Source organism: Varanus komodoensis, unplaced genomic scaffold (assembly GCF_004798865.1).
Source record: "Varanus komodoensis strain SLA01 unplaced genomic scaffold, ASM479886v1 scaffold54, whole genome shotgun sequence".
In the NCBI taxonomy this organism is placed as follows: domain Eukaryota; kingdom Metazoa; phylum Chordata; class Lepidosauria; order Squamata; family Varanidae; genus Varanus; species Varanus komodoensis.
This window is the reverse complement of record NW_025336142.1, coordinates 1,247,885-1,265,582: the sequence shown is the minus strand read 5'-3', so window position 1 is coordinate 1,265,582 and position 17,698 is coordinate 1,247,885. Positions and strand designations below refer to the sequence as shown.

The following is a 17,698-nucleotide window of genomic DNA, read 5'->3' as shown; positions in this document are numbered from 1 at the left end:
CCGCGGCGCCCGGTGGCGGAAGGAGCGCTACGCCGGGGGGGAGGGGAGGGGGAGGCCCCGCCCCGCGTGACGCGCCCGGGCGCGCCGGAAGCCCGCACGGCGCCCGTCGCGCCCCTCTCCGCCGGCGATGGCGTCGGCCGGCGCGGACCCCGACGGAGGCCTCGCGCAGGGTGAGAGCAGGGCCGCGGCCCGGGGGCCCCTTCGCGCCCGCGGGCGCCTCCCCGCGTGGCTCCCGCCCGTCCCCCGCGAGGCGACCGCACAAGCGCGCGCGCGAGGCGGGCTGAACGGGGGGAAGGCGCCGCGTGAGCCCCGGGCTAAGAGGCTGGCTTAACCCGGCGCCGAGGAGGACGAGCAGGTGGTCCTCGGTGGGCGGCGTCCCTCGGGTGGGCCCCGACCCGTGCAAGCCGCGCTCCGGGGTGCCTTCAAAGAAGGCACCGGAGGGGCAGCAAGTCTCTCCTGAGCTGGTTCGGACCAGGTCTTTCTGCCCTGGCTGGGAAAAGATTTTGAATCCGCCACGGGGTAGAGAAAAGATACCTGTGATTTTTCTTGTTGGGCCATTGAGGCTGCATTAGGTTGTCTATTGGGTTCCGCGGGAATCCTGTAAAATAATCTTGAATTGACCAGAAGTATTCTTCAGGCTGGCTGGAACGCCAAAAACAAAGAACTCTTGAAAGGGTGGTAGCATTCATGGTAGAAGATCCTCTTAAGCTCAAAAGCTTGCTTGCTGTTGCTTATTTTGTTCTGTTGTGGGTTTTGTTCTGCTGTAACTGTCTTGCGTACGAGCAGACCACTGCTCACTGGAGTTAGCATTCCTATTATGGCACAGCTTGCCTCCAAAGGCTTCCTTTGCTTAGAAACGAACGTACTGGGACAAAGCTAGATTCGATAGGCTCACTTCCTAGATGGAAGGATATTCTTAGGGATGGTTTTCCATTATGTGAACTAGTGACCGGATCTTAGTTTTCTTAATGTTGAGTTTTGCACTCTCCTCCTTCACCCGCATCAAGAGGTTCTTTAGTTCCTCTTCACTTTCCGCCATGAGAGTGGTATCATCTGCATATCTGAGGTTGTTGAGATTTCTCCCAGCAATCTGAATTCCAACTTGCAATTCATCCAGCCTCACCTTTCTCATGATGTGCTCTGCATATAAGTTAAATAGGCAGGGCGACAGTATACAGCCTGGCCGAACTCCTTTCTCAGTTTTGAACCAATCAGTGGTTCTGTGTCCAGTTCTCACTGTTGCTTCTTGACCCGCATACAGGTTTCTCAAGGGACAAATAAGATGGTCTGGCACTCCCATCCCTTTAAGGACTTGCCACAATTTGTTGTGAACCACACAAAGGCTTTAGCATAGTCAGTGAAGCAGAAGTAGATGTTTTTCTGGAACTCCCTCGCTTTCTCCATGATCCAGCATGTTGGCAATTTGATCTCTAGTTCCTCTGCCTCTTCGAAACCCTGCCTGTACTTCTGGTAGTTCTCGGTCCACACACTGCTGGAGTCTAGCTTGTAGGATTCTGAGCATCACTTTGCTAGCGTGTGAAATGAGTGCAATGGTGCGGTAGTTTGAACATTCTTTGGCATTGCCCTTCTTTGGGATGGGAACGCAAACTGACCTTTTCCAATCCTGTGGCCACTGCTGAGTTTTCCAAGTTTGCTGGCATATTGAGTGTAGCACTTTTACTGCATTGTCTTTTAAGATTTTGAATCTTAAAGATTTTGAATACAGTGATATAGACACTATACACAAGCCCTGTTGTACACTGAGACACGCTGGCTGTCGAGTAACCATGCTTGGGATGGCATGGCATGAGCTTGCTCATCTGTGACATACTCAATGTGGCAACGAGCTTGCATCATACAGAATGCATGAATTGCAGACCACGCAATTATAGCAGCCAACTTCTTCAACACGGTACGATTTAGCCATGCCGTATAACCTCTTGGATGTCTTTAAACGTCTAACCTTTGCTTGGAGAGAGATTTCCTTTTGGATGTATGCCTGCCCTGGCTTTCCTTCATCTTTGTTTTCCATTGACGTAACTTGCTCTTCTATGCATGTTTAGGCAGTAAAAGGCTTACCACTCCCAGCCTGCCCCAGTCTTTCGCTGTCTAAACATAGATAGGATTGTGCCCTAAGAGTGTGATTCTGTGCATGTTTACTCAGAAGTAAGCCATATTGAGTCCAATTTAACTTACCCCAGGAAACTGCATATCGGATTGCACTGTTCATGTGTAAAAAAAAGAATTCTACTTACTGTAATGTTCATGACATGTTATTTTTTACCATTGGCCATACATGTCTGAAGGAAACTGTTGCTTGTAGCTATTTTGAATTAATGCTCTATTTTGGAACAATTCTCAGCTCTAAGAAGCATGGCTTGGACATTTTAGTCTCAGCACCAATGCAAAAATGTTGCTGACATGAATTGTTCAGTGGTGAATTGCTCTGTTCAGTTGCAGGACCAGCCTTACCTCCTGGCTATAGAAGTAACCTGGAAAGACATGGTGGGGACAAGGAATGCCCCTCTGCCCGTGCACCCAAAGAAACGGCCTGGGATTCTGAGGATGAGGAGGACTCAAGTCCCATACCCAGGTCAGTGCATTTGTGTGAACGTGTGAAACTGCCCTGATCAGGTGATTGTACTGTAACTAAGTGTACGGACAGGTCTAGTCCTGTGGGCACAGCATGATCTCAGACATCCTTTGATGTGGTTCTGGATGCTAAAGGCACCTCAGGTAACAATTTTAAAAATAAGGTGTTGACCCCCCACACCATGGAGACAGAGAACACAGGGCATAAGATGTGATTACCTGAAATAATTTCAAGTTGTTTTTCCTTTGAAGCGTCAATAATTACTATTCATATTTCAGTAATTAAGCCCCACTACTTCATTTCAGAAAACAGAAAAGAGATGATGACGATGACGATGATGGATTTTTTGGGCCTGCACTTCCACCTGGCTTTAAAAAACAGGATGAATCCCCAGAAAGGTAATGCAGATGAAAATTTATTTATTTATTTGGAACATTTATATGCTGTCCCATTCGCAAAAATGTAGTTAGGCTTTTAAATAATTAATTTTTAGTAAGTGGGGGAGTCCTAGAATTTTGTAGTGAAAGTTCAGTTGATTCAGACTGTACTAAAGGATTCTGTGTGCGCCCTGTTACAAGTTCGTGTAATATCCAAATGCATTAATAGAAGTATCACTTCCCAGTCACAGGAGTACTAGTTCTCTGCTCAGCACTGGCTAGGCCTTGAGTACTGCATCCCGGTTTAAGAAAGATTCCGACAAACTGGGGAAAAATCAGTGGAGGACAACAAAGATGACCTGTGGCCTGGAAACAAAGCCCTGTGGGCAGAACTGGAAAGAACCAGGCAAGCTTGACCTTGGGAAGAGAAGGCTGAGGGGAGACAGGACAGCCCTCTGCAAGAACTTTTCAAGTACTTGTCGCGAAGAGGAAGGACAGGATCTCATCTTGATCGTTCCGGAGCAAAGGACTCGGAATAACAGGCTCAAATTCCAGGAAGCCAGGCTCCGGCTGAACATCAGGGCGAACTTCCTGACTGTTAGAGCAACAAGAGCACAGAACCAGTGACCTTGGGAACCGGTTGTGGGCTTCCCTGCACATTCAGGATGCAGCTGGAGAGCCAGCCGAGAGGGATGCTTTGACTTGGAGGCCTGCACTGAGCAGGGGGTTGGACCTGATGGCCTTCTCGGGCCCCGCTAACTCTCCCATTCTGTGATTGTATGAGAGGCACGGGGGCTTCAGGGTGCCGAACCCGTTGGCAGCCCCGAATGCAGATGGCTGCGGAAGCCTTTTCAGTATTCCAAGGCCCAATTGCATGTGCTGGTGCATCTGGTCCGCATCGGTCTGTGAGGTATCAGAACAGGAATCCCCAAAGCCTCATCGGCCTTTTGCTTGCTTCAGAGGCATTTGCCAAGCTTGTAGCGGCTGCTCTCTTGCGGATCTGCAGCTCCGGGTAAGCCGGGTCCGTGCATTCCAAAATAACTGATTTGTCCGGTCTCCTGTAAGGCAGCAGCACATCGAGGGCACTGAGACCAAGCTGAGACATAGCACGTGGGACAGGTGGGAAGCACGAACAGCCTGGATTCTCCTGTCCAAGGAGGAGCGCAAGATGAACGGCAGGACTGGGCTGTCCCGCAAAGCTGCCGCATGCATTGCTGTTCCGTGCAGCTGAACAAGACCTCCTGCAGCACCGGCTGCATGTACATCCCGGGCATCCTGTTGCCGCCACCACTTCCGCTTTCATTGCTTGCCCCTCCTCTCGGGGGGACCCGCAGGTGGCTTGCAGAGCTCCCCTCCTCATCCAGGTGACGAGGAATATTCAGTCTTGGTGGGTGTGACCACCAACCGGCTGTTAAGTCTTTCCCCGTGTACTGGGCAGTGGTCTGTAGTCTTACCTCCTGCCCAGCCATAGTCTCTTTTCCTAGACAGCAAACTGAAGGGATATTTTCACTGCTCTTAGAAATTCTACGTTAGGCTGCCAGGTCATCCTGAGAGGAAAAAGCAAGCAGATGCTTTCCGGATCAGTCCCATTTGGAAGAAAACTCCTGACCCTTACAGGAAGGGGTGGTGCAGCCAAGGGGGCTCTGGTGATCCAGAGTCACTTCTGCTTAGGCAGATAACTATCTGCTGTGATCATGGCAAAAAAAAAGTGGTTATATTTGAGTTAATTTAATCTGCTCTGCCTACTGGGGCAGCCTGACCCAGACTGTTCATCTCTTGTTGAGAGTTAATCACTGGTTAACTATAAATTTTACTTTCTCTGTAATAGGGGAGACCCTTTTTAAAAAAACCCTTTCAAACAAATGTCTCCTTAGGTCTCTCTGTGAGAAGAGCACTGGCTATATGAAGTCATACATTTGAATTCTCTCCAAATAATACTTTCCTAAGTAAAAGATCGTTCTTTTTGTACTGGGGAATTAGAGAGGCCAAAGCTTCTCTAGACTGTACCCACCAGACCGAGTTCCTCCAGACACTGAATGGCCTATGAGTTTACTAAATGAACCAATGAACATCACTGTCCAAGCCCCCTCTGCCCCTTCCACACGCAGCTCTTTCAAGAGTGCAGCTCAACCTTGTAAGAAGTATTCTAAAACCAATTTAATGCAGTCTTGATAAACCTTAATGAGTTTCAGGACTGGATTATCTGGAGAGTCCCTGGAACTGGGGTAGAATCAGGATGGAACCTTTCTGCACAGTCTGTGCTGGTGGGTGAGAACATTCCCCACAGTTTGAACAGATCAGTGGGGGTACTGCTGAAGTCCAGTATGCCATAACTAAAATCAAATTGATTTTTTTGTCCTCTGGAGACCCATTATAGGCCCTGCTTTACCACCAGGCTTTAAGAAGGACTCAGAGAATGCCGAAGAGAACAGACATGACACAGCTCAGGTATGTTTGGTGGGGAGGCTGAGCATGGAGAAAGCGCATGGGCTGAGCCCACAAACATACGCATTTTGCATTTTATGGGAGCAACTTGAACAACTTGAGAAGGTGCTCAGCCTTTGATGACTAAAAGAAAAACGCAGGAAGGAGGGTGGCACAGCAGGAACAAGCGGAACAGCGATTCAGGGAATCTCGGCCTTACCTCTGTGGCGGGCTGACCAGATTGGGTGGGTCCCTGGGGCTGCTTCCGACAGCCCCTGCTGTATTCTGCTGCCGCTTTGGGTGTGGTGGGGGCAACGCGTTGCCAGAAACAGGGTGCCTGGGCAGTACGTGCCGTGTTTACAAGCTCCAGAAGTGTGCCTTTACTTAGGCGCTGGGTATGCACTCCTTGTCCAGCTTGTCGCACTGGAAAAATATTTTTCTTGCTGTGGTTGGTGGTAAATTCAGGCAGAATGGGAAGGCGTGCAGTGCCTGCTGGGTTCTGGAGTGAGGAAAGAGTGTGGGACCCAGAGGTTGTTCATTCTCGCACTAACTAAGGCTAGGCAAGACACCTCTGCTTAGGTTCAGCTCATCTGCAGTATGCAGTAGCAGATACTGTATGGATTGCCATGTATGAGAAGCGTTGGAAGATGCTGAACTCCTGCATAAATACTAAGAGTTACCTACCACAGCCATTTTGTTCACCAGCTTTGTTTTGCTTCATGCTTGAAAAAGGTTTCAGACAGTAGTGAAGATGATGAAACAATGATTGGACCAATGCCTGCCAAAAGGCTAGTGGAATCCAGCATAACTACAGAGATTGACCGTCGAGCACAGAGAATGAAAGAGAAACTCCTTGGTCAAGATGGTGTAAGTTTAATTCACAATTTATGTTGATTTTGCAAAGCTGAGCTGTACTTTTCCTGAAAACATCAAGAAAAAATAGATGCATCTCATTTTGCTTTTAAAGGATGGTTCCAAGCAAGTTAAAAGAGAGTCTTGGATGACAGATCTTCCACCAGAACTCAAAAGTTTTGGACTTGGTCCACGAGCATTCAAAAGAAGAGCTGATGACAAATCAGGAGATAGCTCGGTTTGGACAGAAACTCCAGCTGACAGAGAAAAGAGAGCAAGCGTAAGCAAACGTTCACTCGTGTGCCTATTAATAATCCAGTGATTAACCTACTGAACTGAAAAGGTATGGACAACATACCCCAAGCCAATTTTGCATCTATAAAGAAGTTACATGCAAGAGAACCAGTGCAGTGGAGTGGTAATCGTGCCGAACTGGGGAGATCCAGGTTCTAGTCCTCATTTGGCCACGATGCTCACAGGGTGCTTTTGGGCTAGTCACGGACTCTCCGCCTAACCTATCTCACAGGAATGTTGTGAGTAAAAAATGGAGGGGAAGATATGTAAGGCACCTAAGGCTCCTTGCAGGGAAAATGATGTTGGTTTATGATACATTGAACAAAGGTAATATGATAGTACACATTTTATTTACTTGATTTTTTACTGCACAATAGCTGAAGTTCTCTGGGCAGTTTACAACAGTCCATTAAAACGCAATCTAAAATGCACTACAGTATAAAACCATTGAGGTAAAAATGGCCACACCAAAGGGTTAGGCGAACGTGAACAGGGGGAGATCTCGGTGCCAGTCGTCTGCTCTGCACTTATCCAGGGAACATGCCTGTACCGTGTGGCCGGCAATTTCTCCTCATGACAGAGACTGTCCCACGCCATTATTGGGTCCTGTTTTTACGTTAGACACACACGCCCTTTTCTGCCTGCTAACCAGCAGGTCTCCTCTTACTTACCAGGAACAGAAAAATGCAAAAAAATCCATCAGCAAGGATGATGCAGAAATTTTCCTGTCCGAGAGGGACAAGAGGTTGATGGAGCAGTTGTCCACATACAACGTACGTATGGCCTCCTATTTCCTTTAATTTCCACAATTTACCCCTGCAGTATTCGTTTCTGTGCCACTACTTCCAGTGTTCAGATCTATTAGCATTTTGCAGATGTGTGTTAATTTCAACAAGATCATGAAAATTCCTTAAATGCGTGTCAAGAGCACCATAATAGAAGTGTTTTAAAAAAGGTTTTCTAATCGGAGCTGGCAAGGACTGACCAGAACGATTGGGATTGTAATGGATAGCTATGGAGCCGCTGTGGAAAAGGTCGATTCCTTGTTAGGCATATTTAGGAAAGGACTGAAAACAAGACTCACCCTATACGGAACTGTGATGCGACCACTCAGCTCTGTATTGGTCCCTGCACCTTAAACAGGGTAACGCAAGAGTGGTAAAAGACACAGAAAAGGGCAACCAAAATGAACGGGCTCTCCTACCTTGGGGCCTGTTTTACTCGGCAGGAATGAGTCAGGGGAAACATGATAGTTGTTGAATATTCTGTCCGGTGTGGAAAAAGTCATTGGGGAGAAGTTGGGGCGCCCCATCTGTGGAATGCACTTCCCAGAGAGGTCTGCCTGGCGCCGTCGTTATTTGTTTTTCGGCACCAGGCTAAGACCTTTTTATTTAAACTATTTTAATAATGTTTTATAGCTATAGGTTTTGATTGTGCAGCCAGCGTGTTTCTGGGTTTTAATTGTATTTGTATTATGTTTGTTTATTTATGTGAGCCGTCCCGAGGCTATAAGCGATGGGACGGCATACAAAAATTCTAAATAAATAAATAAGTTATCTCCCTGGACCAGGGGTCATTGAGTGCAGCTGCATGGTGGGAAATTCAGGACTGATTAAAAGGAGGTACTTCACACAGTGCCTGGCTGAAGTATGGTTTTTTCTGCTACAATATGTGGCCATTTTCCAGTAGCTGGACAAGTTTAAAATTCCTGGAGGTGACTTTGGGCCGCTCAGCCTAGCTGCCCTCACGGGTGTGGTGAGGATAAGATGGGGGGGGGGTGCAATCCAGCCTAGGCTCCTTGCAAGAGACAAAGGTGGGGCAATAGAGCTGCTGCGGGCTGCTAGCGAGGGCCCCTCTGCATTAGGAGCTCCATGATCGGGAGGGGGAACACTCCTCCGTGGGACAGCTGCTGAGAACTTGGCCAGAGGAGCTGTCCCCGGCCCACCCGCCCCTGTGCTTCCCATGGTCAGCTGGGGAGCCACTCCTGCTACCTGCCGCTTTGGTGAATTCTGATTAAGGGGTCGAAGAGCCAGAGTGGAGTCCTGCACCCGTCACACAAAGCAAGCATGCAAGGAGGTGGTGTGTGGACAGTTCTGTGCACAGGCAGGATTCATCCCATGTGCCGGACTTCTGCTCACTAAAAAATAGCCCTGAATATGACTGGAGACTTTCATTTTCACATCAGCACAGGTCAGTGCAAGTTCCATTCACCTGCCCTGCTCTGGAAATAAGCATTTGTGCTTGTTTTAGGGTTTTTTAGGAGAGTGACTGCCCTGTTGCAGTCAGTCCATGAGCACCTGAGTGTCTGCTCAGAAGTTAAGTCCCACTGAGTTTTGGGGTAATTAGTACCGGTTAAGGTAATGAGATTGCAGTCATTTGTTAAAATGTCTCCAGTTTCATTGTCCATGTTGTTTCTTGTCTAGGAGACTCAAAGGTCTGAATCTCTTATGGACATACACCAGAAAAAAATAAAGAACAAAGCTGCTGAAGAAAAAGATAAGCCCCAGGAGAGAAGGCCATTTGACCGTGACCAGGATCTCAAAGCCCTTCGAATTGATGAAGCACAAAAGAAAGCTCTCATAAAGAAATCTAGAGACTTGAGCACACGGTTTTCCCATGGCAAATGCAACATGTTTTTGTAATTGCATTGTGTGATTATATTAGAGTACAGTTGTGTTCTTTTAAACATCCACTAATGTTATATAATAAAACTTCTTTGTAAATACAACCCATGCATGAAAAGTAACTTTCCTTTAAATTGGCTTTCTACAGCCCGTTCATGACTTTTCTGGATTAGGTAGTACGTTCTGTTTTAGTATGAAAATAAAATCTGCGGCAGTAAAAATATGTGGTCATTTTCCACCAAACATTACTAAAATAAGTGGCCTTTTATAAATGAGCAATGATTTTTTAGATTTTCATAAGCCCTTTCCAAATGCAATGTGAGGAAATATGGGTCTTTAGCTCAGATTTGTAGTTTGGTTCAGATGTAAAACGACAGGGTGATGTGTAGATGCTATTTGAGCCTGATTCTGGAAGTGAGATAGTCAAGTAGGAGTTGTGCATAACACAAAACCCGGTTCTGCGTTCAGGGGAGACTGTCAGCGTGACTGATCTGCACATTGCTGGGATTGTTAGTGTGGGGTAACGCACACTGCCTCTGAGGCCAGAGGCAGCTGGACAGCCATCTGAGAGGGGTTGCTTCACTTGGAGTCCTGCCACAACAGAGGGCTGGACCTGGTGGCCTCCTGGCCCCTTCCAACTCGACTCTCTTATATTCCTGTACCAAGATCCTCAACCAATTGTATTTTACAGCAATCATCTTGCATTATCAGAGGAAGATGTTTTAGACAAGAGACACATGGCCATTACTCAAACGGTAGTAAGGTTTTGCTCGCTGACTTTCCCTCTAACCTTTGGCAGTGGTGTTCATACTTTTAAGAGATACCTGAAAAAGTGTAGCTTTTCCTATCACTGTAGAACTGCAGAAATGGCATTTACCAGCTTCTTCCTTTTGGAATCATGGTTGCCTTTTCTGGATTAGAAATTAGCAAACCGCAAGAAGGAGCATGCCAAGAAACAGAATGTTGTTCCGACAGACTTCAAAAAGATGCAGGAGTTTTGACAAACCTACTCTTGCTATGCCTGAGAGAGAGAAAACAATCCCATGTGTTTCCCATGACAACAGTATCTATGAGACAGCATTTACAGGGCAGCGCGGAACACTTGTTCCCGCAATGGCACAGGTCAGCGGCACCTCTTCGGCAAGCTTCATGGACACGCACCGTTCCAGGGAGGAATATTTCTCCATTTCCAGGTAGCTTCAGAAATTAGCCATTTCTGAAAGTGGTGACCCGCGGGAGGCAAATGGAGATGCCCTGGCGATCCCTGCATCGCTTCAGTGGGGGGACACAGGTAGGTCCTGCCGCAACTTCGTGCAGGAGTTTGCACATCTTTCACCTGCTGAGCTGAGAGAACTGGCTGGCAATGGCTAGAACCTTCAGCTGAAACCAGTCAAAATGGTGACAGACAGAGGCAGAGTCTGGCATTTAGCGGCAGCCAATTATCTCTATATCGAACTATACCTAGTCCCTCCTTGGGGGTCGCTAAATGTTTGCTACAGTTAGTTTCTCGTAGCAAGGTTTATCTCACATGGTTTTTTCTTCCTCACATGCAAACACTGGCTCTGCCGGTATTCCAATTCAGTCTCCCCATTTCAGGAAGAATCTGTCAATCAGAGAAAAGCAACCAGTCCTCCAAAGGTTTTGGCCTACAGATCCCGTCAGGCATAGCAAGCTTTGCCAATCAAAGGGATGATGAGAATTGTAAATCACAACACGGAGGGGCCCAAGTTGTCCATCCCTCCTCCTCCACAAACTTTCAAGTGTCTATTTTTAAAAATGTCATAGTGAACTTTTAATTTTAGATGTTTTTTTCCTCCTGCCCCAATATTACCCTCAAAAGTACACTCTTCTGTCATTTCTCCTTGCCTCCTTTTACATCCCGTCCTCCTGCTGAAGATTCTGGGTGGCTTGCAGGACCGCAACCCTCTGGTGGGATGTGGCCCAAATCTGACCCATGAAGTAGGAGTCCTTGTTAGCAGGTAGCTGGGCGGGCCACATGGCTCCCTCACCTTTATTGAACTTTGGGCACATACATGCCTTCTACGCTTTGCGTACATTTTACCATTTGTGCAGATGAGTAAACTGTAGTTCGCACTTGCCTCACAAACCAGGATTGAAAACCAGGTTTGCTCTGGTTTGTAGGGCAAGCACAAAGCAGGTTGCCAGGTGTCTGAGCACTGTGTTGGCCTGAGGAGGCAGCTAAACCTGCTTCCATAATGCTCCATAATGGTTGCAATCCTCTTTGCATACTTTTGTACAGGATCTTACCCCGTTGTTAGGTTAAGCATCCTAAGCGATGCTCAGGATCAGTCAGGCATGATCAGTGACTGGAAGCATTGCTATATTTTCACTCAGGGGAAGAGCCAACTGGAGATGATTCTTCAACATCTCTGGCCAACAGCCAATTATACCATGCATGCATGGACAATTTTCTTTTAACCACCCTACAGTTTCCATTCAGTTTCCAAGGTAACAGGTTAAACTAAGTCCAGATTTGATTATGAAAAACAACTCCACACCGTTAATTGCAGGTTTAAGGGATATAGTTAGGGCAATGTTAATATTAACACCCTCTCTAAAAAAATGTAGAATTGAGCAATTAATTTCCTCAGTGGCCAATACCATAGCCTTAATGAAGCACACAGTTGTAAACAGAAGGCAGAAATTTTGTTTAAAATAATCCATTCCCTAGATAGATAGGAAAGACGCAGTCTGATCCCAAGCCATGTAGGGCATTATAGGTTAAAAGCAGCACCTTGAATAGGGCGTGGAAGCAGGTAGGCAGCTCATGTGAGCGGGCCAGAATCAGAGCCGTATGCGCCGACCATCTGGTCCCTGTTACTCACCTGGCTGCTGCATTTTGCCCAGTGAAGATGCAGCTTCTGAAGCCCTTTCGGTGACTTCCCGCCTAGACTTCTGTAACGCGCTTTACGTGGGGCTTCCCCTGAAGACAGTCCGAACACTTCAATTAGTGCAAAATAGAGCTGCCAGGTTGCTGACGGGGACGGGGCGTTATGCTCACATGACTCCAGTCCTCCGTCAGCTCCACTGGCTTTCCATTGAAGCCCGGGCCCAATTCAAGGTGTTGATTATGACCTACAAAGCCCTAAACGGCTTGGGTCCTGGCTACCTGAACGAGCGCTTACGTCCATATATGCCCGACCGCCCTTTGAGATCTGCGGGAGAGTCCCTTCTCCAGGAACCCTCCATGAAAGAAATTAGGAGAGTAAGTACCCGGAGGAGGGCTTTCTCTGAGGTGGCGCCCAACCTATGGAATTCACTCCCCAAAGAGGTCCGCCTGGCACCGTCGTTACTGGTTTTTCGGCGCCAGGTAAAGACCTTTTTATTTAAACATCATTTCAATTGTTAAAACATATGATCTGGCCAGGGCAACTTCTTCTTCCTTCTCTTTCTCCTCCTATATTTTTATTTTATACTGATAATTTTAATTTTGTATTTGTAAATCAATGTATTTTTTGTATTGTTATATTTAATGGTAATTTATTATGTACTATTGTATTTCAATGTATTTTATCATGTTGTAAGCCGCCCCGAGGTTTCGGCAAGGGGCGGCATAGAAATGCTATAATCATCATCATCATCATCATCATCATCATCATCATCGGTCATTCCTAAATTTGGACTGATACATTTTCATATGCAACAGCTGGGCAAGTTAAAACCTTTTTATTTAATGGCTATTTTAAAAATTAATGGTATTGTTCGGCGAATGGGGCGGCATAAAAATGTTTTAATAAATAAAAAAATAAAAAAGTCACTTTTTGCTTTTATATAATCTTATTGAATCTGTCATTGTTTTATTGTTTTTAATTGTACGTTTGTAAGCCGTCCCGAGATGCCGAGACATGTGGTGATGGGATATGAACATTTTAAATAAATAAGCAAGCAGGCAAGTTGGCATCTCTTTTGCAGGAATGCACTTTCCTTTCTGGAGAAGTGATGCACAACCGACAAGCAGCCCAATGCTCTGGTACCATCGTACTGTGAATAATGGACGAGGCAGCAGCAGAAAAGGAAAGCCAGATTTGAGGAGGACTGAATCTACAAAGGAATCCACAACGTGGACCGTAGAAGAACTGAGCAGGGGTTTCGCAGACTGGACATTCCAGAGAGCTTGCATTAATGGGGTTGCTCTAAGTCGAGGACAACCTGATGGGATATTGGAAACATCCATAAACATCAAGCACCGTGACCTGGTTTCAGGCTGAGCTACTTGCTGGTTCTGCTCCCTTAATCGTTTAAGCGAATTCTGGAACCTCCTACCTGCAAGGGAAGACTGCACCCAGGAATGATCCGTATCCCCAACTTCACAACAAGGTGGAAATGTGGGGCCTATACTGACTCAGATGTGGTTGGACCCCCTGTCATGCTTACAGCTGAAGCGCTAAGCTGTGAAAAGCGCTAAGCTGTGGCTCCCTCTTTCCCACCGTATCTCCAGTAGCAAAACAACTTGAGCCTTGGGAAAATGCGAGAGGAAAACATGGAAAGTTAAACACAGAAACTCTTGTGAGGATAGGGATGCCTGCTTCTTGGCCCTGACTTGAGTTTGCCTGTGGATCTGGTAACACCTTGCTCAGCCTCCATCTGCTCATTAGCATGCCCGAATGCAAGCAGTGCTCACATCCCAGAAAAGTGTTGAAGCACCAAGTGAGACTGCGGCAGGGCTCAAAGGGAGCAAGGCCGCCACAGCTGCCAAAACCTGGTACCAGGAAGCATTGTCTCCCTAGCAACCATAGGAGCGGGGCTGCTCTCTGCAGCAGAAGGCATCTGGAAAGCTATTAATGGATCAGGCTGTATGGGTCAGATGCTGTTCACTTCTTCAGCGAGCAATTAAAATCACAGAGACTTTGCAAATACCTCTTAAAAATCAACAGGAAAGAAGAGAACAATAGGAACAGGCGGAGCAAGGTTCGTGGGTGGTCAGTCCAAGCAACGGTAATCTTTAAAGTGCCACACTGTGGAGTTGCATGCCCACAAACAATCTGTCTCAGTCCTCGACAACGAAAGAGCGAATACAAATTCTTCCCAGGCTAGCGTGAACGTGCGCTCTTGCTAGGTCCTGCGCTCACCTGGGGAATGGCTGCCTGAATTGTATTTCCAGGACTAAGACCCTCTGCGGTGCTGGATGCAGCTTCGGAGGAGGAGGGCAGGGCTTTGGCGGTGCTGCTGGAAGGGAAGTGAAGAGTTCTGTGTGCACAGCGCGTCGGATCATTGATTTTACGCTGCATACAAGAAGGGACTGACTGCACTTTCACCAGGGCTAAAGCTCACACATGGGTACTGCAACTGCACTGCCTTTTTCTACTCGCCCGCGTCAGGGCAGAACAGAAAGAGCAAAAGCTCTGCCATAATATGGCTGCTAAAGCCTGACATTGTAAGAGCAACTTTAGACTTAACATGGGATTCCTGATCAGGAATCCGTGTTGTAAGCCTTGCTTTCCACATATACCTGAGAGATGCTAAAGTCCCTGCCCTGAAGGGTCTTCCTTTGGGGACACACCTTTGATGTCCTAAATAGTGCCTGTACCGTAAGTCCTTCTCTCCATGTTCCGTGACTTAATCACATTCGATGTTTTACCCTACTGTGCCCCTAGCAAACTGCCCACGTGATTCCCAACCCCACAAACTGTGCATGTGACTGATAGGTTATAAAAGCACCCTGTACAGACCACAACTTGGAAGCCCCTTTGGGACTACCTGCATGCTGCATGGATTCCCACTATGCCTGAGTAAACTGTAAATGTACCTGCACACCTGCAGCATTCACCTGCAGCATTCACACCTGCAGAAAAACTCCCGTTTTTCTTGTCACCCACATTAAGTGGCATAGGTGTGAACATTTTTCTTCTGTTAGTTCTTGGCTAGAATCAAGAGGGTGAAGTCTGTGGTTCTCCAGAGGTTGTGGATGCTAACTCTCAACAGCTGAATGGACAGGGATGATGAGAGCTGTAGTCCAGCAATATCTAGAGGGCCTCAGGGACCCAATCCCTGCCACAACTGGTAGAGGAGGGAGCTGGTTTTTTATTAATTAATTAATTTAAAATATTTATATGCCGTCCTAATTGCAAAAAAGCCTCAGGACGGCTTACAAAGTAATAGCATAAATAAAATGCCCGACCCACACTGGCTGCAATTAAAAACATAGACAAAAACAATATTAAAACTTATTAAAATACCACTGGAATAAAAAGGTCTTAGCCTGATGCCGAAAAACAAATAACAACAGCGCCAGGCGGACCTCTCTGGGAAACGCATTCCATAGATGCATGAGAACACCATGTTTTCTTTCAGAGCAGTGACCTTTGAAAGCACTGTGATGTGCACAGAATCATAGAACAGCGGAGTCTGAAAGGGCCTACAAGCCCATTGAGTCCAACCTCATGCTTAAAGCATCTCTGTCAGATGGTTGTCCAACTACATCTCAGATGCCTCCAGTATGTGAGAGCCCATAATATCCCTAGGGCACTGGTCCCATCCTATTTCTCCTTATCCTATTCCTATAAGGCAATGAACCGCTTCCTTAAAACAGCTAATTCCTCCGCCCGCCCATGTTTTAATTTCCTGCTATATGATCATTGCTCTTTTGTTAAGAGAGGTAAACTTCTGGAAACTTCTTTTCTAGGAGGGGAGTATACAAACCACAGTTGCAGAGGAGATTTTTCTGACACATACCATTCAGCTTTGACAAACTGTCCAGGACTGTCTATCCTGTGACTTCCAGCCTGAGTATAAACATTAGGCCATTTCCTGCTGATGTACAGTATAATTTTAGAAGCCAAACCAAGACATGTTAACAACAGTTTATTATCCAGGAGGAAGACAGGTAACTAGGAACTGTTTCTCCTTTACATTTTTATTAGCAAACACTTCTGTGGGTGTCCCAATGAAAAATTCAGTTACAATTTGGTTATTAATCGGCATTTATTTAGTGAAAGAAATGATTGCTCTGTTGCTTGGGCGACGGCTCCAGAAGCTCTTTCGCTGGAACCCAGGGTTCTCTTGGGACATTGCAGAATGATGCCGAGCTTTCCAAGGCAAGCAATTTAAATGAGCCCACAACTCAACTTCGGTTTCATACTTGGGAAAACAGCAGGCCCGGGACCATGTGTGTCTCTTGGTTCTGTCAGCAGGCTATTACTGTGTTTCCCCCAAAAATAAGACCGTGTCTTATATTAACTTTTGCTCCAAAAGATGCACTAGGGCCTATTTTCAGGTGATGTTTTAGTTTTTCATGTACAACAATCTACATTTATTCAAATACAGTCATGCTATCTTCTTCTGGAACATCGTCGTAAGTCTCCAAACCCCAAATTGTGTTGCAACGGACATACTACATGCGTCTGTTTGGCTAACTATCTTAACTGGGGCTTATTTTTGGGGTAGGGCTTCTATTACGAGCATCCTGAAAAATCATGCTAGGGCTTATTTTCCAGTTAGGTCTTATTTTCAGGGAAACAGGGTAGCAAAAATGCACACTTGGTTCACCATGCCCAGCTGCTAACTCCCATATTTGAGAAGTGATTGGGATGGAAAAGCCCTCACCAGTCTCACTTAGTATTTCTATAGCACCTAAGAGAGTTTGGCCAGAATTCTTCGCATACATTTATAATTTTCACAACAACCCTGTGAGAGAGGCCGGTATTGTTACCCACATATTGTAGATTAAGGGAGTGAGGCGAAGCTTTAAAAATCACAGCTTGCCAAAGACCATCAATGGATTAATGGGATTAAAACCAGGGACTGTCTGATTAATACTTCACCCTCTTTGGGTACTTCTTGTGGCAGGCAGCCTTTTTGCTCAGCAAAATGTGTTCCTCTGCGATTTGCTTTCATAATGGCGTAGGGGATCCAAAGGGGCAGTGCTGTTCCTCAGCTGCAGCGGAACCTGCAAAAAATCTGGTGGTTGGAAGATTTCTTAGGCAGCAACAACAGCGATATTAACAATAGTCCTCCAAGGATGGCTATGCAGAGCTCAGTCTCCTGAATTCAGGCGGGCTACGAGCGCCTCCGGGAGCCCTGGGACAGGCCTAGCCGGCTCAGCTCTTGGCTCTGCTGAAAGGAACAATTAAAACAGAGAAATACGAAAAAATCCCAAGGTGCACCACTGCCTCAGGCCTGTCTTGCAGCATAATGTGTGAAGAACTTTAAGAGGCAATATTATTGTTATTTAATAATTTAATTTGAATTTAATTTGAATACACTTAATTAATGTAATTTCTGCACTGCAATGAACATGAATGCAGCATCTACTAAAGCAGCCAAGCAGCCAAAACGCCCAGAGCCCGAGCGAGCGCGGGGCTGGAGCCGGCCCTCCGGTTCTCGTGTCCCCGCGGGCCGTGAGGCCTCCTGCGTGACTTCGGCCCGCACCCCGCCCTCTGCCTGGCCTACCTTGCAGGGCTGTTGCGAGGAGGAGGCCGAGCGGAAGAGGACCAGCCGCCTCGGGCGCCCTGCAGGAGCGAGGCGGGATACAAATATAAAATCGGCGAAGAAAGCACGGAGGGCCGCCCCCCCCC

At 46.8% G+C, this 17,698-nt stretch overlaps 1 protein-coding gene and 1 long non-coding RNA gene across 2 annotated transcripts; one reads left to right on the top strand and one right to left on the bottom strand.

Annotated features, from left to right (window-relative positions):
• The first annotated feature begins 89 nt into the window (after positions 1 to 89).
• Positions 90 to 9,268, top strand: GPALPP1 (GPALPP motifs containing 1). The gene is made up of 8 exons (XM_044448290.1): positions 90 to 170; positions 2,455 to 2,593; positions 2,899 to 2,991; positions 5,337 to 5,418; positions 6,127 to 6,261; positions 6,362 to 6,526; positions 7,215 to 7,313; positions 8,964 to 9,268. The coding sequence occupies exons 1-8, from the start codon at positions 128 to 130 to the stop codon at positions 9,180 to 9,182; spliced, it is 975 nt and encodes a 324-aa protein (XP_044304225.1). The 5' UTR covers positions 90 to 127; the 3' UTR covers positions 9,183 to 9,268.
• A 6,701-nt stretch (positions 9,269 to 15,969) lies between these two features.
• Positions 15,970 to 17,681, bottom strand: LOC123032412. The gene is made up of 2 exons (XR_006416474.1): positions 17,574 to 17,681; positions 15,970 to 17,070 (listed from the first exon to the last, which is right to left on the bottom strand). It is a non-coding gene; the product is annotated as an uncharacterized LOC123032412 (long non-coding RNA).
• Positions 17,682 to 17,698: the final 17 nt, after the last annotated feature.

Bases quoted from the DNA above. Each gene is read 5' to 3' on its own strand.
- GPALPP1 (XM_044448290.1), top strand. From the start codon at position 128: ATGGCGTCGGCCGGCGCGGACCCCGACGGAGGCCTCGCGCAGG. The intron at 171-2,454 runs GTGAGAGCAGGG...TGCTCTGTTCAG, and splicing joins CGACGGAGGCCTCGCGCAGG to TTGCAGGACCAGCCTTACCT. The intron at 2,992-5,336 runs GTAATGCAGATG...TGTCCTCTGGAG, and splicing joins CAGGATGAATCCCCAGAAAG to ACCCATTATAGGCCCTGCTT.